This window comes from Muntiacus reevesi, chromosome 13 (genome assembly GCF_963930625.1).
Source record: "Muntiacus reevesi chromosome 13, mMunRee1.1, whole genome shotgun sequence".
NCBI lineage: Eukaryota > Metazoa > Chordata > Mammalia > Artiodactyla > Cervidae > Muntiacus > Muntiacus reevesi.
The window spans coordinates 68283838-68307309 of NC_089261.1; the positions used below are offsets into that span (position 1 = coordinate 68283838).

The 23472-nt window shown below is 36.4% G+C and overlaps 1 protein-coding gene across 3 annotated transcripts in view; it reads right to left on the minus strand.

Moving 5' to 3' along the window:
• The window catches only part of TLL1 (tolloid like 1), a 284429-nt gene that overhangs the window by 42715 nt on the left and 218242 nt on the right, over positions 1 to 23472 (minus strand). For all 3 annotated transcript variants that reach the window (XM_065904757.1, XM_065904756.1, XM_065904758.1), the window contains exons 11-16: positions 21341 to 21457; positions 20030 to 20175; positions 8593 to 8788; positions 6746 to 6871; positions 4947 to 5107; positions 989 to 1169 (exon numbers count right to left, since the gene is read on the minus strand). In XM_065904757.1, the coding sequence (XP_065760829.1) occupies positions 989 to 1169; positions 4947 to 5107; positions 6746 to 6871; positions 8593 to 8788; positions 20030 to 20175; positions 21341 to 21457 (927 nt within the window). The remainder of the gene's footprint in view (positions 1 to 988; positions 1170 to 4946; positions 5108 to 6745; positions 6872 to 8592; positions 8789 to 20029; positions 20176 to 21340; positions 21458 to 23472) is intronic.

Sequence of the window (23472 nt, forward strand, 5' to 3'; positions counted from 1 at the left end):
TGGAGATGACACCACCCTTATGGCAGAAAGTGAAGAAGAACTAAAGAGCCTCTTGATGAAAGTGAAAGAGGAGAGTGAAAAAGTTGGCTTAAAGCTCAACATTCAGAAAACTAAGATCAAGGCATCTGGTCCCATCACTTCATGGCAGATAGATGGGGAAACAGAGGAAACAGTGTCTGACTTTATTTTTCTGGGCTCCAAAATCACTGCAGATGGTGACTGCAGCCATGAAATTAAAAGCTGCTTACTCCTTGGAAGGAAAGTTATGACTAACCTAGACAGCATATTAAAAAGGAGAGACATTACTTTTCAACAAAGGTCCATCTAGTCAAGGGTATGGTTTTTCCAGTGGTCATGTATGGATGTGAAATTTGGACTATAAAGAAGGCTGACTGTGAAGAATTGATGCTTTTGAGGTGTGGTGTTGGAGAAGACTCTTGAGAGTCCCTTGGACTGCAAGGAGATCCAACCAGTCCATCCTAAAGGAGATCAGTCCTGGGTGTTCATTGGAAGGACTGATGTTAAAGCTGAAACTTGAATACTTTAGCCACCTGATGAGAAGAGCTGACTCATTGGAAAGGACCCTGATGCTGGGAAAGATAGAGGGCAGAAGGAGAAGGGGATGACAGACAATGAGATGGTTGGATGGCATCACTGACTCAATGGACATGGGTTTGGGTGGACTTCAAGAGTTGGTGATGGATGGGGAGGCCTGGTGTCCTGCAGTTCATGGGGTCACAAAGAGTCAGACATGACTGAGTGACTGAACTGAACTGAAGATATAAGTATTTGAGCATTGCATTTCATAGGGCCATGATTATTAATATCTTAACTTTAAGTAAAAAATTATTGAACTGGGATAAATGTCCATGGATTCAGTGTACCTCCAAGCTTATTTATAGAAAGCTATGAAAAATGGATATCATACAATTTAAGCCAATCCACCTTGAAAGTTTGTAATACACATGCAAAATGAAAATACTGATACCTGAGAAGAAATGTGCTTTGAAGCCCTTCTTGGATACTGTATTGTCAGATTTGAATTCTATTCTCATATTGTTGAATTGGGATGTGATCACTTCAGGCACTTCAGCACCACAATATTTGCCATGCAATTTAGACTCAGAAGAGAGACCACTCCAGATCTCCACATAATCATACTTGCATACCTAGAAATAAACAGGGTTACTGTAATCACCAAATTTGAAAGCATCAGATAAATGACAGCTATTTTTAAAAAATTTATTGTGCTTTCCCCTTTCACTCCTGTGGTAGTCAAACTGGATTAACAGGTTAAAAAATGCAGACTTAAGGAAAACTGAGATGAGTGATGAGTATTTGTTTAACAATACATACGATTTGAACTCTCCACATTACATGTGCCTTGTAATATGCAACCTAAATTACTGGATTTTGTGATATTAATTAAGTAATGAATAAGCAAAATCTTGTTAGGAAAAATGAAATAAGTTTTCTATCTACTTTGTTACCACCTCAACTTGTATTTAGAGAGAGCTCTGACACAAAAATAGAAAAATGTTACTGAGGCTAAAGTTGTTTGCTATTGACTTTCATTTTGGACATCAATATAATGAATGAAACAATGAAGTGATAACATAACCCAGTATCCTACAAATCAAGATTTTGCTCATGCTTTTATTTTAAACACCCAAGAATTTAAACTATGAAAATGCACAGAATTTTTTAACAATATTCCACATAGTAACCTCATCATAAGTTGAAGATTTCCAGGATATGTTGGAGTCTGTAAAGCCTCCTTCCATGAATAAAGACTGCTACCACAAGAAAAATGTCTTCAACCACAATGAACCATTTACTTAAAATCATCTACCTATCTTCCTCCTAAACATAAACTTCTATCCTTTGGAACTTCTACCAACTAGTGAATCAAGATGCCATTTCTGCCATAATGAACAGCTTCAGAGAAACTCAGAAAGTAGAAGCCATTCAGTACTAAGCTCATATTACATCACAGAACTGGTAGGAAGAGTCCCATTTTCAAAACAGTGCTGCTCTTGTTCTAAGATTACTGTAAAAATGCTTTCTTAATTTTAATATTTCCCTAAATTTCAGACAATTATTAAAGAAAAATGATGTTTCATGTGGATAAATTATGTGAGAAAAATAAATTGCAGTCATTTTTCCATCATAAAACTTATACATGTTGTGAAGAAGACCTCAAAAGGTCCACAAAGGTCGAAAATTATACAGTTCTCTGAAATATCAGTTCATTGCATTTCAGACTTTAATTTCCTTAATGGAAACACAAAAGTCTGCATTTCTTTTCACCTCAAAGCCAGCTGTTGTTTGTTTATTTGTGAAGTCATGTCCCACTCTTTTTGCGACACCATGGACTATACCACTCCAAGCTCCTCTGTCCATGAGATTTCTCAGGCAAGAGTACTGGAGTGGGTTGCCATTTCCTTCTTCAGGGGATCTTCCTGACTCAGGGATCAGACCTGTGTGTCCCGCATTGTCGGGTTAAGTCTTTGCCACTGGGCCTCTTGGGAAGTCCCACCTGAAAGCCATTAATAAGAGACTAAAAATGCACACAAATGCCTTGACTACTGCAAATAAAAATTCTTTTAAATGATTTAAAAAGTAGGAAAAGTGGGAGGGGCAAAGAAGAAGCAAAGATACACATACAATACAAAATTATGGCATAAAACCCACAAACATCACCAATAATATTGAGACGGTAACAGTCAGGAAGGCCAGGGGTTTCCAAACGGAGGAAATAGGCTGCAAGTGCCAGACATTTTTATCTCTCTTAAGGGGCAGGAGGAAACAGCGATAATTTTTTTTCCTTCTTTATACAAATTTAATAGGAGATTTTTCTTAAAATTGCTGTGTTGCCATGACACTTGGTTTCACCTGAAGCTGACTATTCTCAAACCTTGAGTTAACCAGTACATTTTTTCTTATGGAAATGTTTGTCTTAAGCTATGTTAATGTACCCCAGACTGTGTCTTCAAGTTGGTCAGCCAAATGGCTCAGAACCTACTTGACAAACCAGTCTGTTATACTCAGATATTGTTACCCTAATCTATGTAAACGAAACTATTTGTATGGTAATCTGCCAAGATTCAAGTCAATCGTTTTATGGCCTGGGATGAATCATCTGGTGCCAAGCTTATCCCAAATTGCATCTTATGGATGAGGGGCCTGGTGCCATTCTGAGTTTTAAGACATTCCTTTCTTTTCATTAAGACTGCTAGTGACTATATAACATACAGCTGAAGACTAGCAGGAGGGGTGGTTCTCTTTCTGCCCCCTTCTGATGCCTATGTCAGAAGCTTTCTCTATCTCCTTTATACTTTAATAAAATTTTATTACACAAAAGCTCTGAGGGATCCAGCCTCGTCTCTGGCCCCGGATTGAACTCGTCTCCTCCGGAGGCCAAGAATCCTGCATCTTATCGTTCAGTTCAGCAGCAACCTTTCAATATTACCCAGGAGTACTGGTGGCTCAGTTAGTAAGGAATCTGCCTGCATTGTGGCAGACCCAGGTTCAATCTCTGGGTGGGGAGGATCTCCTGGAGAAGGAAATGACAGCGCATTTCAGTATTCTTGCCTGGGAAATCCCAAGGACATAGGAGCCTCGTGGCCTAAAGTCCACGGGGTCACAAAGAGTCGGACACAACTGAACAATTGAATCACCACAGATACATTATATTTCTGTTCTCCACTTATTTGCAATTGTTCAACAAATATACATCAATGAGAAAACACATTTTATGAGTGAATTTTATCATACTTTTGAATCTTAATTCATTTTAAATTGGGCTTCCCTGCTAGCTTAGCTGCAATTCAGGAGACCCTGGTTCAATTCCTGGGTTGGGAAGATCCTCTGGAGAAGGGATAGGCTATCCACGCCAGTATTCTTATGCTTCCCTGGAAGCTCAACTGCTAAAGAATCTGCCTGTGAGGTGGGAAACCTGGGTTTGATCCCTGGATTGAGAAGATCCCCTGGAGAAAGGAAACGGCTATCCATGCCAGTATTCTGACCTGAAGAATTCCACAGGCTGTATAGTTAATGGGGTGGCAAAGAGTTGGGTACAACTGAACAACTTTACTTTTACTTTTTCATTTTAAAATAAACTTTTTCATTTTAAAATAAATAAAAAGTTTCTGGGATAAAAGATGTGGAAGTTAGAAAGAGAAAAGGAAACTAAGTACAAAAGTTCAAATGAAACAAACTTTTGTTACGTTTTCTCTGGACTTAAAACAATATTGACCTGTCATACAAGACACAGTTCTGAAAGCTGTCATTTCTAGGGTTGACATTCTATTTGAATTTGGTGCTTGTGTACTAGCACATAGGAATTTTAAAATAAATGATTTCACTTGTTTAAAAGTGATCATCTAGCAGAAAACTGGACTTTTACTATGTTAAGCTATAAAGGTAAAGAAAGGAAAGGTAGGGTCAACCAGATGCATCTTTTATTGAGGTTAAAAATCATCTTTGTGAATCATAAGCATATTCATAATGCAAAACTAGTTATATAATGAAAATATACCCATTTCCACTAGTGAAATATACCAGGTTCTTCCAAAAAGGAATTTTTGTTGTGATTCAACAAGCGAATTTTGGTTTGTTTTATTCTAGAAAAGTCTATGTGTCATGACTGCAATATTTTAATAGTACTTTAAAAAATTAGGAAAATGCTGGGGATTAATTTTCAATCTCCTAGAGACAGTATAAATCATCCAGTAACAACAGGAATGCAGAAATGAGAAATAGAGCAAATAGAGTATCTATACTATCATACTTGTTTCTTTTCTTCCTCTCTCCCTCTTTCCTGCCCTCCCGGCTTCCCTCCTTCCTTTCCTTCTTTCTTTCCTTTTTCCTTTCTTTTCTAGTTTCCAGATCACCACTGGGGATTCCTAAAACACTTTATAAAAACATACTTATTATTCACTTACTTCATTGCCCTCCAATTCAAAAAACTCAAACTTCACAGAAATTTTGTACTGTGTTGGTGCGACCACTTGCCATACGCAGTGCTTGTTGGGAGGGTACTCCTTGGGCCATCCTGGAGTGGTTATGGTGCCATTCAGCTTCGTGAGAAGTCCACCACAGGCCGCTGGAAAGAAAGAAAAAGGAAAGTTTCTCCTAATAAATCTATCCCCTTCTTAGCAGATTTCCACTAATAAGCAAACATCTCAGCACTAAATTTCAACCATCTTCTGAATTTTTCAAAATCTAGAAAATTGCAGTCTTTAGTACAACAATTTGAATCATCTATTTCTAAGTGTTATTTTGCAGGTTTGGAGCCAAGAAACTGGTGGCTGAACTACAAGAAAGTGATGGCTGAACTACAGCGTTTTAGGTCCTTTTAAAGTTGACCGAGCAATATAAAGAAAACTGGGTGTCAGTTTTCTTATCTTTTAAATGGATATAATAATATCTATACCATATGATTGCTGTAAGAATTCATAAAAAGATATATGCAAAGAACAATACAGCCTATCGTAGTAAGACCAAAATCAATTGCTTATTTCCCCAAACTCTTTCATTTTTTTTTCCAAGACAAGAAACTCTTAGGAAGAGTTAGTTGAGCTAGAAGGCAAGGTAAATTATAGTAAATAGAGCATATTTGTTATTCTCAAAACTCCATTTAACAACTGGCTTTCTTTCCCTTTTGGGTGATCTATTTAAAAGAGGTACTACAAGAAGATCAAGCCAGTCAATTATAAAGGAAATCAACCCTGAATATTCATTGGAAGGACTGATGCTGAAGCTGAAGCTCCAATACTTTGGCCACCTGATGCAAAGAACTGACTCATTGGAAAAGACCCTGATGCTGGGAAAGATTGGGGGCAGGAGGAGAAGGGGACGACAGAGGATGAGGTGGTTGGAGGGCATCACTGACTCAATGGACATGAGTTTGAGCAAGCTCCAGGAGACAGTGAAGGACAGGAAAGCCTGGTGTGTTGCAGTCTGTGGGGTTGCAAGGAGTCTGGCATGACTGAGCAACTGAACAAAACAACAACTATTTATGCTACCTCTCATTCTTACTGATAGTGAGATTAGGAAAATTAGAGTATTTAAAAGCAAGTTAAGTGAAAGGAAGGACTTCCCTCATAGCTCTGTCGGTAAAGAATCTGCCTGCAATGCAGGAGACCTGGTTTCGATTCCTGGGTTGGGAAGATCCCCTGAATAAGGAAATGGCAACCCAATCCAGTGTTCTCGCTTGGAGAATCCCATGGACAGAGGAGCCTGGCAGGCTACAGTCCATGGGATTGCAAGAGTCAGACACGACATAGCAACTAAACCACTACCATCAGTGAAAGGAATGTATTATACACAGTTCCTAATTAATTCCTAAGGAGTCAAGAGTTAGCTAAAGTAATTGGTTTCTTTAATTGCCTTTGTGTGTATATGTTTATATATGTATATCTGTGTATGTATGTTAACTAATATTATCATATTTATACATATATTTTTAAAGCTACCTGTACTTTCAGGTTTACCATATTGGTAAATTTCTAAAGTGTAAAAATATTTATGTTAGGAGTCACATAGAAATAACCACATAACTTTCTTTTTATCTTGTATGCAATATCCTCTGTTTTAAAGGTATTTTATTTTCTTTGTAACTGTGTCTATTTTATTCTTGCTTAAGAGGGAGGCAGAAAGAGAGAAAGACAATGAGATTGCATGAAAGAAAGGCATGGGTAGGGTTTCAGGCAGGGAACATCATGTGCAAATCCAGCCCCACCTTCGCAGGTCCTTCTGTCAGGTCCCAGCTCATAGCCGGGCTCACAGGAGCACTGGTAGCTGCCCAGCGTGTTCAGACAGTGCTGTTCACAGCCGCCACGGTCAGGCTTGGCGCACTCATCTTCCTCTACAAAAGTGGCAACAATTAGAGAACTATTTTGTTTTTATATACTAATGTGCAAAATTTTTTGAAAATGTGATGTTTAGTAGTTTTGAATGAAACTGAAACAATTGATTTCTTCAACAAAATAACAGGAAAAATTTGCAAACCCTTGATGGATGACATATAAGAATCCATGTCACTGCAATCTAAAAATTGTGTGAGAATCAGAAGGACTGGGCCAACTGATGATCACCTTACCTCAGACATGGCATGTGTTTTTTTCTGAATTTAAAGTTAAAGGAGATTACTAAGATGTAGAGATTACTGAAAGAACATGAATTCATCTGTTCATTTCATAGTATAGTTTGCTAGGTAGCCTGAAAAATGCTTTTAAAGAAATAACATTATTAATAAGTAAATTATGGTGGCAAAAATTTTAAAAGGAAAAAAACTAAGAAAATTTCTAGACCTCTAAATTTAAAACATTCAGTATTTTTTATATAGAGATTTTGATTCAGAAAATGCATAATTCCATATTTTATAAACATTATTTTAATTATATGTGGTAACAAAAAATATATACAAAATGGACATGTAAAACATGTATATTATTCTAAAAAAACATGTATGACAAGGTACTCCATAATCTCACTCTTTAGGAATAACCTACTCAGAAAACAGTAAAAAATATTCTCTGGAGAAACTGCACATCACCCAATACTATCCATTTTGATAACCAAATACAAACATCACATAGTATTTTATATAGTATTTTTTATAGTATTTTATATCACATAGACTTATAATATGTTTCTTCTACTATAAAATATAACATGTGGAGAAGATTTAAAGTATGCAAATGAATATTTTAATGAATACTTTGAATATGTATACCGTAAGTGCCAAGGTTCTCTGCCTTTCAACTCAAATGGTGAATAATAGCCAGGGGAAATCAATTTGCACTTTGAATAACAAAAAATGTCTAGATATTCTTCATGCTTTGACATATACAACTGAATTCATCACTTATTCTTTAAAATGTATCACAGAGGAAATTTATTTTCTCTATTAAAAGAATTTTATTCTACAATAACACAGTTAACCTAAATGTCTCTGAATTTTCAAGAAGCAAATCTGATGCCATTATTTACATTGAAACAGCTTTCTTTTTACCCTACAAATATACATCATGCTTGGGACATTAAAATAAAATATGATTATACAATTCAAAATTAAAGATAATCAGTAATAATTCTTTGTCTTTTAAGGGGCCAGAATATTCTACTAAGGAGGCCAAACGTTATTTGTAATGTGGTAGAATAGTACTCTCTAAGGGATAGCGTAAAAGTGCTGCCACCTGGAAATAAATTGATGAAATATATGTCGGTAATCCCCTTCTGGTTATAAACTCTTTGCTGATTACATTGTAAATATTTCCTCTTATCTGAATATCACTTTCTGGATTTTGCTATTTTGACTGTTTCCTAAAAAACAGACAATAGAAAATTTAATGAATTTCCTATCCTGTGCTACAAATCTCCAGATTTTAGTTTCCTTTCTTTTTTTTTTTACCAGTAAACTTCTCCATCAAAAACCACTAAAATTTGATATCTTTATGAAGACAGCATAATTCAATATTACATTACTCTATTTCTTCCCTGCCTCAAAGCTAAATACATTTACTATGTAATACTACATTTATCCTTGACAAAGAGAAGCTTACATTTTAAATGACTCCAAATTACCTTTAAAAAAATTGGCAGCAAACCCTGCCTTGTTCACAGTTCCATCAGAAACAAACTTCATCCACAAGGTATTGGAGGTAGATCTGATGTCTTCAGGCTTATCGTAACCACAAAAACGCCCTATCAAAGGACTACTTTCATTGGTTCCATCTCGAACTTCTAGGTAGTCATAGGCACAATTGTCATGTCTTTCAATCTGTAATAGTGAAAATATGTGATCTGTCTCATTAATAGACAAAACAATTTCTATAAAAAGAGCATTATGTATTCTCAGTGCCATGGTACTAACATGGCCATATAAAAAATTATTTATACAAAAAAGAGAATTTCTGATGAATGGTGCATGGTAATATCACACTGTCCATGAATAAAGCGTGTATTAATCTGGTAAAGACAGAGAGAGAAAATATCTATGAAAAAGTGCATCCACATTCATTAGGATCATAGAAGTTAGCTGCCTTTTAAAATGGAATAAAAATACAAGTAGTTTCTCTTTGGAAAACAGAATTTTAAAAATTCCAGATTTAAAATTATCATTAGAAGGCTGTGCTAGATATCCTATAAGCAATGCATAATTTGTTCCAAAACATAAGCAATAATTATAATAATTGCTCATAGCTGATCAACAAAATCATTATTTTATCAATAGGCTGAAGTTTATTTTATTGACAAATGTTGCATAGTTTCAGGTTATACATCTCTTTCTGAAGGAACATCTGATAATATGAGATTACAATTCTTCTTAGTCTATGAAATCCTTTATGCATAGTTAGCATAGCTGTGAGCGAGCTGATTCCACTATGGGACTAGCACTAGCTGCCCTCTCAGAGCCACAGGGCTTGGTAATGAGCCTTTTTACCCCAAACCTTTCCTTGCAGGCTGTGCACCCTGGATAATCTCTTTCCTAAACAACTAAATACAAATATCAGCTCAGACTATTGGCCTGTAAGGAGCTTCCCAGGTGGCTCAGTGTTAAAGAATCCGCCTGCCAAAGCAGAAGATGCAGGTTCAGTTAATAGGTAGGGAAGATCCCCAGGAGAAGGAAATGGCAACCCACTCCAGTATCTCTCTTGGGAAATACCATGAACAGAGGAGCCTGGTGGACTGCAGACCACGGGGTTGCAAAGAGTCAGACACAACTTAGGGACTAAACGGCAGCACCAGCAGCAGAGCAGCCCTGGCTTTTATGAAGGAGTGACGTTCGTGAGCCTTTGTTTCAGCCCTAAACTACTAAAAAAGTATACAAATTGCTTAATAAATTATAAGACAATTTCTAAATAAATTCTTGCTTCTACATTTTTCATAGAAAATGACTAACCCTAAAATCTTAGTAGCGCCAACTACTTATTGAGTATTTGAAGCTGGAAAGCACAGTCATCTATGATTAATAAACCATGAAAAGCATCACATCTTTTCAACCATCATTCAACATACATTTCACTAATTTATGGAATTCTCCTATCACAAAACGAACATCAGGGAACACGTTCATTCCATGAACTACAATCTGTATGCATGAAACTGGTGGTAGAGTTGGTTGAAGAAGTAATTTCCCGATTTGTCAACACATTAACAATGATAGTTAATGCATGTCAATGATATACATGATATACACGATTGTCTTCACATTCGGCAGCATGAAGACAAACAGAAAAAAGCATATTTTGAAGCACATCTGGTTAGAACTAAGTACTGCATTTGCTATTTCCCTTTTCCCAATCATAAATCAGGATCATTCATCTCCCCATTAAATGCGCAACGCTTCTCACTCGGTACACATAGTGTGTGTGATACACTTCTCACTGCTTAGAGAGCATCATTTGTCAAAGTAACAGAGCCTTGCACTCCTGCAAATTATCCTGGTGGGTAGAGAGCAAAGGAACAATAAACAAGGTAAATCATAATCATAAAGTATTAGAAAGCAATATATTTTATAGAAAAACACAAAGTGAAAGAAGATAGGAAGCCTGAAAAGTGGGGGTGGGTTGAGTGAAAGTTGTGATTTTAAATTATACCATCAGTAGGCGCTCCCTAGGATTCATAATTACAGATTTTTTCCTAAAAATGTACCCTCTTTGTGTGTGGAATTATGGGAAAGAATTGGAAAATATTTAACATTAAAAATGTCTCACTTTTAAAGTATACTTTTGGGACAGTAGCTATTAAACAGGAAGGTGAGGGAGAGCTAGCAGTTGCACGAGAAGTGAATTAGTCACCAGAGGTGACAGGGCTATCTGACCAGGCATGACACATCTTCTTCTCTCAGTCTTTAACACACTCTCTTCAAAATCAGAATTCTCTATAAATATGAGGACACTTCCAGATGGTCAAAGGCTATTGTTTGGCTAAGGGGACATACAAAATAATACTGGAAACTCTCAAGGCATATAGCTTTTTAAAAGAATAAGTAAAACTGAGCAATAACAAAACTGTAGGGAAAATAACCAAAGGTCTCAGCAAGCCAACCTATCTTTCCCCACTTAAGGACACAGAATGAACTGCTTGCAACTCATGAATCATTTTGGAAATGGAGGAAAAGTTTATATCAGAAGAGGAAAGGGAGTGAGAACACAATGAAGAAAGAAGCTGCCTGCCATAGAAAATCAATTAATAGAAAAAAATCACATTGTTTCATATTAGAAGTCCTACCAGAGGTAAAAAAAAAAAAAAAAAAAAAAAATTAGGCTAATTTAAAAGTGTTTGGGTATTTAATTACAGTATGAAGAAAATGAGATAGACAATACTGAAAACGTTACACTTCACCAATGATTAAAAAGAAATAGGATAATGCATATTTCCTTGCATATAAAACTCACTTTGTTCCTTTCACAGTCACACAAAAGGTCTCTAAATTTGTAGCATATTCACTAGTTATACTTAGCAAAAATTTTAAATATTTTATATGATGTGAAGTTGTTCAGTCGTGTCTGACTCTTTGCGATCCTGTGAATTGAGCCTACCAGGCTCCTCCATCCATGGAGTTTTCCAAGCAAGAATACTGGAGTGAGCTGCCATTTCCTAATCCAGGGGATCTCCCCAACCCAGGGATCAAACCCAGGTCTCCTGCATTACAGGCAGACTCTATAATCTGAGCCACCAGGGAAATCCATTTTTATATGAGTCACAAAGTGTAACTATTTCACGGGTAAACTACATGAAAATGATCAATTTTAGGATTGATTCTACCAGTACTTATTTATGAATTACATGTTACTTACATATTAAGTATCATGCACCTGGTATCTTGGGTAAAACAATAGAAATATAAACTATAGCCTCACACAGCCAATGCCACAGTTGTTGACCCAGATAGCTCAACTCTGACCTCCACGATTTTTGTTTACGTATTTTTCTAGGTTAATTACATTAATCCTAATGCAATATCAGCACAATAAATCTATTCTATTGGTGTTAATTATAATCAATATCTCTTTAACTACATCTGCAAAGCAGTAATGATGGTGAGCACAAATGAGGATTTGAGTTATTTTATTTATGTTATTTGTATCACAGTTTTAGAGAATTATGGTGGTAGTTTAGTCACTAAATTGTGTCCTGACTCTTGTCACCCCATGTACTGTGGCCCTCCAGACTCCTCTGTCCATGGGGTTCTCCAGGCAAGAATACTGGAGCGGGTTGCCACTTCCTTCTCCAGTATAGAGAATAGATAGAAATAGATATGTTCAAAGCTAAAAAGTAGATAAGTTCATTGATGTTACATTATATTAGGTATAATGGGAAAAAGAACACCAAAGTCAATAATTCATAAAGACAAAAAAAGAAAAAGTTTCTTCTTGCTTTGAAGCATGGACATAGTTCACAGATCTGGAATCTGAATGCAATGTCATGCACAATTATACATGTAGCAAATGCAGTGATAATACTGACCTACTATAGACTTTAATGTAGTCAGAGCACAAACCATATAGGAGTGTGGCAAGTTTATCTTAAAGTAAACAGTAACACAGTAAATATATGTATATATATAAAACAATAAAAGTGATATTAAGTTCTGAAGATTCTTTTAGGAAACTGACATATAAATGGTACTGGAAATAGATCCAAATACACAAAGAAGGAAGAACAGTACAAAGCTTAGGCAGAAGAGATGGATACTACATTTCATTACTAAGTGGAGGGTCCATGTCTTTACTGGTATGTTAGAGAAGAAGCATCGAAAAGCTAAGTTCTTTTATTTAGCAAGATCTTTCATTGGAAGGACTGATGCTGAAGCTGAAACTCCAATACTTTGGACACCTCATGTGAAGAGTTGACTCATTGGAAAAGACCCTGATGCTGGGAGGGATTGGGGGCAGGAGGAGAAGGGGACGACAGAGGATGAGATGGCTGGAAGGCATCACCAACTCGATGGGCATGAGTTTGAATAAACTCCGGGAGTTGGTGATGGACAGGGAGGCCTGGCGTGCTGCAATTCATGGGGTCGCAAAGAGTCAGACACGACTGAGCGACTGAACTGAACTGAAAATCAATTAAATATAATTTAAAGTAGCCAGCTTCTCATTCTAACACTGTCAGCCAGCACAGAGCTTTGTGATCAGTGATGTGGGGGAGCTCTGAGACTGAAGGGATGCTAACCCTTGAGCAAGATATCAGGCCCGGGCTTCAGGGCCATTTGCCCACTTTGCTGTCATTTTATAATCAAACTTCCAAATAAATTTGACATTCCAAAAACATCTACTGCAATCTAGTTGTTTGTAAAAACCTCTGAAAACTCCAAATTTTCTAGGGAATAGTTTTAGTGAAATCTTTCCCATATTCCTTGAAAAATTGAAAATAAAATTACCATGTGATTCATCAACTCCACTTTTAGGTATACATTTGGAAAATTGAAAGCAGGGTCTTGGAGAGATATTTGTGCATCCATGTTCATAGCAGCATTATCCATAATAGCCAAGGGGTGAACACAATCCAAATATCCATCAGAGGATGAATGGAAAAGCAAACTGTGGACTATACATACAATGGGATATTAGCTTTAAAAAAGAAGGAAATCCTTTCATGTGCTATAGCATAGATGAAACTTGAGGATATTATAGTTAATGAAATTTAAAAAGTCACACAAAATTCAAATATTGTATGATTTCACTTACACGAATAGTCAAATTCACAGAGAGTGATTGCAAGAGTGATTGCCCAGGGCTAGGGGGAGCATGGATGGAGAATTGCTGTTTGCTGGGTAAACAGCTGCAGTTTTGAAGCATGAAAAGAGTTCTAGAGGTTGATTACACAATGTGAATGTACTTAGCACTACTGTGTCATACATATGTTATGTCTATTTTACCAAAAGTCTTCAGTGAATGGTAGGACATAATTTCAAAATATAGTGAATACTATCACTACATAAATGGTTAAATTTTTATAGCTAATCTAACTTAAAATTGTATAAACTTGGAACAATTTTAAGTCATTAATGTTGCTTTAGGGGAAGATTTTAAAGAAAAGTATGACTAACAAAAACAGTCAAGATTAGCATGTGTTATTAAAAATAAATTAATTTTAATAACGCAAAAAATATAGTAAAGTCATGATAAAGCTATAACAAAAGGAACTTTAAACAAAAAGGAAAAATGTTTAATAGGATGGTTATTTTAAAATATACTGTCATGTTTAATATTTTAGTTATTAATATTATTTTTATTAGTACTTCTCCAAGGGATCTTCCTGACCAACACTGAAGGATTGAACCTGGGTCCCCTGCATTGCAGGCAGATTCTTTACTGCCTGAACCATCAGGGAATCCCTTATTATTACTGTTTGTACTATTAAGTACTGAAGTGAAGTGAAGTGAAGTGAAGGCGCTTAGTCATGTCAGCTCTTTGCGACCCCATGAACTGTAGCCTACCAGGATCCTCAGTCCATGGGATTTTCCAGGCAAGAGTACTGGAGTGGGTTGCCATGTCCTTCTCCAGGGGATCTTCCCGACCCAGGGATCGAACCCGGGTGTCCCACATTGTAGGCAGACACTTTACCATCTGAGCCACCAAGGAAGCCCCTACCAGGGAAGTACTAATTAAGTACTATTAGTACTTAATGCATATTGTCAACTAAAAATTGTCACTTGCTATTGGCACTTGTCATCTGCCTCTACAAGGATTAAATCATATGCTGCTGCAGCTTCTTATTTTCAACACTCCCTGAAAGGAGTTCAGGGTGGAGAGTAGAAACGAGTTACTCTGTGCTTGAGGTGGGGGTAGGATGGTGGAGAACTAGCAAAGACAGATCTTCAAATAGTTAGATGTTTTCAGGAATTGATGTTACAAGCCCAATTCTTATATCTCCCCATATCTAGAAAGGCACTAAAATCCTTCAGGGTGATGACTCTTGCTCCTGACTAACAAAAGCTTCTCGAGACTAGTAGAAACCTTCTGGATAATTGTGTGCTTGATTGCATGCATTCTCCCTTCACCAAAATAACATCTATGCTGACCTTTCCCCCTTGCCTCTTTGGAACAGTCTCTCTCACAGTCTGCAGTCCTCATTTTGCTCCAAATAAAACTAAGTCACAACTGTCACACTGTGCGCATTTTTAGTAGACAATTTTGATACTATAGTGGAGAAAAAACAAACATGATCAACTATGTGGAAATCAAAACTATAAGGTGTGGTTAGGTTTAATTTCATATGATTCAGGTTTTTCAGTGCTGCCATTTGATTTCTTTTCCTCATGACACAATAATTTTTAACTCATAAATTTAGCAAAGATTCATTGAAAACCTATAATGGCCAGATAATAAATATACACTTGATAGTATATAAAGAGTGATGAATAAACAGACATGTACCTGACTGATAGACATTTATTGATTAAAAAATACAAATGTACAAACGACAATAATTATGAAGGGAAAGAATTTAATGCCATGAGAGAATATATATGCTTCATTTTGCTAGCAAGACAAAATGGGTGTGTGAGTGCCAGGCCATGGAACTGCACTATTAATCGCGGTGCTACCAATTAAGAATAGTGTGACCTTGGGCAGGTTTATTTAATCTAATCTTTCAGAGTAGACTGATAGTCTAAAGTAGTCAATAAAACTATGGAGAGGTACTTAATTCTCTTTTATAATTATTAACCAAAACATTGGTTAGGGAAGGCTATTATCTACTCCAGTATTCTGACCTGGAGAATTCCAGGGACTGTCTAGGCCATAGGGTTGCAAACAGTCAGACATGACTGAGAGACTTTCACTTTCACCAATTCTTTAATATATTAGTAGCCAAATAGCCAAAGAAATAGTTCAGGGCAAGCATTAAAATGTTAACTAATTAAGATCTCCTTGTCTTGGCTTCCAACTTCACTCACAAAGATGAGCCTACTTAATTTAAACTAATATAAAATATTTAAAGGAATTAAAGGATTACTCTTAACTGGGTAATTCATAAAGTACAGTTGACCCTTGAACAATGTAGGAGTTAGGGGTGTCAACCTAGTGCAGTTGAAAAACTGGAATGGCAATCTCTGCCTCAAAAATAAAAGAACTGATAAATGCCTCACTGAAGAGAAAGAGGCTGAGGCAGTTTGGAGGTACTAGCCATTTAAATCCTAGTTTTTTGACTTTACATGTTTGACATCTAATCAAACACAAACTGCATATAAGTTGATAACTGTAGTTCAGACCTGTGTTGTTCAGGTCAACTGTGCCAAGATTAAAAAAAACAAAAGCAAAAAAACTTTTGTATGTGGTTTAGAAAGTTGGTAGTAAGAATGAGGAAAACTATTACACACTATGGTTTTCAGAAGCAAGGTAGAACCAAATCAGAATGTATAGAAACCTGACAAGTGCCACAAGCGTAATCCCACGTAAATAAATGTGTGTAGGGATTTTAATTAAGCATAAGTAACCTCTGGATTTGTTTCACTTACTTTCTGCTTTATTGACATTTCTTTGAAGTTGTATTATAGTCTCCACAACTTTTTCTCTTATGTATTTCTGCATACTGAAAGTGCCCTGGTGAAGCACTAGTATTGAGCCTGCTTTACCAACACTACTGTTGAAAAGAAGACATGTTCTTCAAAATGATTTTAGACACTATTTACATTCATGTACAAATTCATTTCAGTACTGGTCTTAGGATCAATGTATTAGTAACTGCTAGAGAAGAAAATTGTCCCAAAGGGTGTGATTGCAGATATATTAGGACTCTTATTGCCACCCATATAGCATCCTTTCCTGCTCAAACATACCTGAAATCCATTAACAAAAGCACTTGTTCAGATTTCTTTCTGTACTTACAATTAAAATCTAAGTAGCATTAGAAGAGGTGAATATTCATGACATAAATTCACAGAAAGGCATAAATAATGAACAGCCAGAAAGTTCTTTATAGTAGATTGCAACAGAAATAGCTTATCTTAAGGGCCCTTTTATCTGAAAGGGGAGAGAGTAACACAGGGAATAAAAAAGTTACAAAAATAGAAAGTGTTTCAAAAAAATCAAAGACTGATATCAGTAAAGAAAAATGGTTTTGTCAGAAAAAGATTCGAAACACTAAGAAACAGTAAAGACCATTTTAAAATTATACATTTTCAATATAAAATGTATAAACTGCATATTGAAAATATATAAATATAGAAATAAACAAATATACATAATATATAAGTAAACAAATATACATTTGTTTATAAATGTATAAACAAAATAAATCGATTTAAACAGATAACTTACTAACTGAAACAAACCATCTAATGACCATTAGACCAAATTAAAAATATATATAGTCAGTTCTCAGTGTTCACCGTAGTTGAGCTCAGCTAAGTCGCTGAAAAAACTGAGTTAGCAAGTATTGATTCAGAGCTGCTGGGGAAATACAGGGTTAGGTCCTTGAGAGGTTCTGGTCACAAAATTTTTGTAAACAAATCAGTATTTAGCTTTGCTTTATGTGTGTTTCTGTTTATAGTCACCTTCACAGATATTCCAATTCATTAACACTGAACTCAGGACCAACAGTGCTATAACACATGCCTTAAAAGTCTAACACAAAGATTTTCTCCATGAGGCATGTGGACAGTAGTGTTTGATACAACTTTAAGCAGAGTAGTGCTTGATATAACTCATATTGTGAGAGTATCATCCTGGCTGTTGTGTGGGTATCAGGATATGTAAGGCAAAAGTAGAGATGCGAAGAACTTACCAAGTTAACAAAGCAAGTGGCAGTGATCAGAGCAATGGTGGCATAAAAGTAAATGTGAAGTGACCATGCATATAGGATGTCTTGAATACAAAGAAAATGGAATATGCTGATGAATTGGCCTTGGGGTTTAAGAGAAAGAGTGGAATTAGAAATATTCCTTGAGTAAATAGTGACATGGGGAATCTTCAGTGACTCAGTGGTAAAGAATCTACCTGCAATCAAGGAAATGCAGGGTTGATTCCTAGGTGAGAAAGATCCCCTGGAGAAGGAAATGGCAATCCACTCCAGTGTTCTTGTCTAGGCAATCCCAGGGACAGAGGAGTCCATGGGATTGCAAAAGGGTTGACCGTGACTTGGTGAGTAAATGACAACAGCGGAATGGTGACATGCTCAAACGTTAAATATTGAAATAGGGAAGACTGAAGATGATTGCGTTGGTGTGAGTAAGACTGAACAACCAAAGATGGTGTTACTCAAAGATCAGAGACCTACTAGACAATCAATTATGCCCAGTGTATAAATAAAGGAGGAACAAACATAAGGAAATAAAGAAAAATGAAGAAAGGACGGGGAACTGGAGATAACAAATAAAAGATACTGTCAAACAAGCTTTTATATGACATGACCTTACTTCACTTCAAAACGTAGTAACAACTTATTCATCCACTTAATCAACAAGGGTTTATTAAATGACTACCCTGTGTCAAGCATGGTTCTAAGTGCCTGGGGTATAAATATTTCCTATTTGTCCATACATTATTCTATTTTTGGAAAATGCCACTCCTACTACATTGATATATTGAAACAAACAAAAAAAGAAACAGAAAACCCAAAAATTGCAAACCAGCTAAGTCAGCAATTTCTGCGTCTCAGTTTTTAGATGCATCAAATGAATGTATTTGCTAACATCACTTTTGTAATAGAATTTTATAAAACACTGAAGTATTGTTGGAAAACAGGTCTCAATGTTTTCAATAGCACAAAATATGGGGTCATATCTAAGGGGGTCATTAGATAATTTTTCAGTGAACCAGTTGTTTCACTCTAAAAAGTGGGTGAATCCTAAACAATTTTAGTACTCTTTACAACAAAGTAATCTATTTCAATAATGTCTTCAATCCAATATAAATTTAAAATTTAAATGTGAATCAAATAATCTCAGAACCAAGTCTTCCAAAAATGCAAGTGGTCAGGGGCATCAACATCTTGATCAAAGGAGAAAAGAGAATTTTTTCATGATTAAAAAGAAATATGCTAAAAACTAAAGGTACAAGCAAAGGGGTAGAGAAGAACCAAAACATATGTTACAGAGATTACAGGTGAGGGAAAGACATTCTCTGGGTTTTTGAGTAAACCCTGTACTCCCCTGGGGTTCCTGCTTTGGGGACTGAGACACCTCACATCACCAATTCAGTGGCAAGTATATCTTGACAGTAAGTGGGGTTCTTGGCAGACTTCTGATTACTCAAACAGTAAGTAGAACCTCTAATTAGTAAAGAAATAATCTCCAATAATGGCATCTTGATCTCTTCCTGGACCTACTGCCAAGACCTCATCATTCCTACCTACTCTGCTTTGGGCTTTCAATTTCTAGCCTGATTCTATAATTTAAGCATGCTCAGGAGTTCCAAACAAATTCTCATGTCTCTCAGCTTCTCACCCCTTACTCAACTCTCACCGTCACACAAAAATGACTCATTAGCTAGCACAGTGGTTTTGGATGCAGATTTTGCTCTAGGATTCTGACTGGCCTTTGGTTTATTCTGTCCTCATCTAATAATGCAATTTTGGTGCTGATCTCTTCCCCACTAAATATTTTTGATAAAGTCAAAATCTCCTAAGACTATTTAAATTCCTATTTTTGATATAAACAATTTTCTACATAATAATAAAAAAGGTGAAAAATGAATTTTTCCCCTAAAGACAACAAAAAAGATGAGCTACCTTTAGCCTCTTAGTTTAGAGGAAAACTAAAAGTTTTTTTTTTTTTTTTTTTTTATGGACTCTTCAAGCATTCTTGTGAAACAAGCCAAAAGAAACTATTGTCAGTACTCCAAACATTTTTAATTCAAAAAGCACAGATAATATAAGCTCACTTTAATCTTCTTGAAAATGTCTGCAATGAGAGGAACAAAGGAAAAAAAAAGTTAAAAAGTTATCTTGCTCTTGATGTTGCATTTTATAGGCGATCTTTTGCTCCTTCACTGATCCCACAGTTCTCTCACTTAAATGCAGTGTCACTCAGGGAGGCTGTGCCCCACAGAGGCCGCCTGAAGGACCTTACCTCAAAGGCCTGAAAGGTCAGGCCGACGGAGCAGTCTTCTGACACTGCTATTCTCCACACGCACTCTTTCATTGGCCTGTAGTCATCAGGATAATTAGGAGACTGGATCTGTCCCTCATTTTTATGTATCTCACCTCCACAGATAGCTGAGGAAAGCAAACATAAATAGATAAATCTAGACATGCCATTTCATTTCCATTTTCTTCTAAGATAGCATTTTAGTTCAGTGACTGTAGCTGAACCAGGTTGTAAAAATCAAGGTTGGCTGGTTGCCAATACTTTTATCAACCAAGTATTTCATTGGTTAAAAAAAAAAACAAAACAAAACTAGCCACTTAGCTATAAATATTAGATGACAGTCAGCAAAGGAATATGAGAATTTTTAACCACTGTTTATTCACACCTTTACAAAAACAAGCCTCTTTGTTAGACTTTAAAAACCGTCTGAGATTTTAAAATTTATTCCATGTGAGTTCGCTCTGTGATCCCCTGAACCGCTGCTTTGGGGCTTTGACCTCAGTCAGTGGAAGAGCCTTTCAGGGGAGAAGCGCCACAGCGCTCCCTGGGCCCCTGGTGCGAGCACGCCGCTCCTGCAACATCTGTGGCTCCACCCAGGCCACAGCTCCTGTCCTCTTAAAAGCCTAAAAGAAGCACAAACTTCTGTCTTATAAACTGCCTAAATTTCTGTGCTGGCAGAGGCAGGAGCAAAAAGGGTCATCTCCACCCATGATCAAGAAGGAAACTGTTTTTAAAGCCAGGAAGCACAATGCCAGTTTACTCTTTTAAAGACATACAGAACAAAGCAGCTGGTAAATTCTTCTTGAATGCTGACTCTCTCATGTAGACAAAGCAATCTCCAGAAATGTGCACAATTATTTTCTGTGCAGTTTCCTTTAACAGGACATTTCCGCAACACAGGTAGAAAATACAGACAAAATACAGACAAAGAAAACTGGCAATTTCTTCAAAATATTTTAATATTATTCTGAAAAAACAATCAAAGTTTAAGAATCCTGTGCCATTTGATTGCTGTTTTCCACACATCTCTAATGAGTTATTTTTCCCCACACAACCCTGATGAGAACATTTATATATTACCACATTACTGGTACCAGAAAACAGTTGTTTTTGCAATTAAACTTACTATTTTTATTAAAATCATCCCATGGACATCATAATGCAATTTAGAAAATTGAATAATTAAAAACTGCATAATTAAAATACAATTACAATACTATTCAAATGAAATTGAAAGTACATTTTTTTAAAGAGGTCTAAGGAAAAGCCATCTCTAAACTCAAAGTGACTTGCCTTCATAGACTGCTGCAAAGCCCTTTCCTACCCAATTGCTGCTGCTGCGAAACTCAATCCACATTCTGCTTTCTGTAGAGCTAAGAACTTCAGGCAATTTGTCCCCACAGAATCTACCTAAAAGAGAGAAAAGAACAAAGAGAGACTTCTGAATATGACTTTATATTCTAACTGGTTTTCATACTAGCTACAAATTACATTCATAAACCAGATTTGGTTCCTATCACCATGCCTAGTAACTACAGCCATAGCTATTAATACTTAATATTTACTTAATAAAAGTATATAAGTAAAACTATCTCTTCTTATTTACTTATAGAATATTGGAACATATCACCCTTAGATTAAATGACTGATACCACTACCACTATCTGTAGAATTAGGAAACAGCTAGCTCAAAACATCTATTTGTAAAAGGACACACGATACACCAAGGTAGGGAATGTTATTCCACAGAGAAGAGAAAAAACCTCAAGTGATCCTGAAAAACTACTTTAAATGTCAGTCTGGTCATTAGTTTGGAAGTGACAGCTCAAGTGTAGTTCTTTGTTTAACCAAGTTGAGTGGCAATTTGTCATAGAAACCTACAGGCTGTCTAAGGATCTTATGCTACTACATACATCCCATCTCATCTATAAAGCTATAGCACGTAGTGTAGTAGAATGGCAAACAGTATTAGAAGACTTGAGTATGAGTTTTGATATTTTTCTGATTGTGTACCCATAGGCAAGCATAATACTGAATGACTATAGTAATAACTGTCATTCCTTCTTCCCTCCCTCTGCCCTCTGCAAATATTCATTGCTTACTGTATGTTTGCTCTTGTGCTCAAAGATTTCATTTTGATGGCAAAAAGTTAAATATGATAATACACATGAAATAATTCTACAAATAATAATACATTGTCATTCATTTTTGTGTACCCTTGCTAATGATTTCATACATAGTTTTAGTATATGAAAAAAATCAAAACACATTTATACTAACAGCTAACAGGTAAAAAAAAAATGTCTTCCTAAATGGTATTAGGGGCATGTATTAAAAACTTAGGGTCATGTAAAAGAGAGCAATGTCTCTAATACTGTAATGTATAGAAAAGGGAGGGGGAGAAGGATAAATTAGGAGTATGAGATTAACAGATGTGGGTGCATGCTAAATTGCTTCAGTTGTGTCCGACTCTTTGTGACCATATGGACTGTAGCCTGCCAGGCTCCTCTGACCATGGAAATTCTCCAGGCGAGAATACTGGAGTGGGTTGCCATCCAGGTATCAAACCCAGGTCTCCTGTGACTCCTGCATTGCAGGCAGGTTTTTTACCACTGAGCTACTGGGGAAGCCCATGAGGTTAATAGATACGCACTATTATAATATAAATAAAAAACAAAGATTTACTGTATAGCACAGGGAACTATATTCAATACTTTGCAATAACTCATAATGGAACATAATCTGTAAAAAGAATATATGTGTGTGTGTGTGTAGATAGATAGATATTGGCTTTGCATTCCCTGGTGGCTCAGTGGTTAAGAGTCTGCCTCCAATACAGGAACTTCAGGAGATATGGGTTCGATCCCTGGGTCGGGAAGATCCCCTGGAGGAGGAAATGGCAACCCACTCCAGTATTCTTGCCTGGAAAATCCCAGGGACAGAGGAGCCTGGTGGGCTGCAGTCCATGGGGTCACAAAGAGTCAGACACGACTGAAGCGACTTAGTGTGTGTGTGTGTGTGTGTGTGTGTGTGTATGAATCACTTTGCTATACACGTGAAACGAATACAATACTGTAAATCAACTGTACTTCAATTTTATTTCAATTCTGAATAAAGGAAGCTGGAAGATAGCAAGCTGACTAAAAGAGAAAAAGCTGTAATTCACATGAATTGCCAGGGTGTCTGTTAAATACAGTCTGTTTCAGAAGGTATGGAGTAGAACCTGCATTTCTGTTTCTAACACACAAGTGACTCTGGGGCTGCCAGTGTGATGGCTACACTCTGAGGTCTCAGAGAAACAGTGGGGAAAGCTTTCCATATGAACACTGTGGTCAGACTGAACCAGTGTGCTAGGCTATTATACCCTGCAGTACGTAATGCTGATGGTGCTGTAAAAAACTGTTCTCAGTATTTAGCTTTAGATT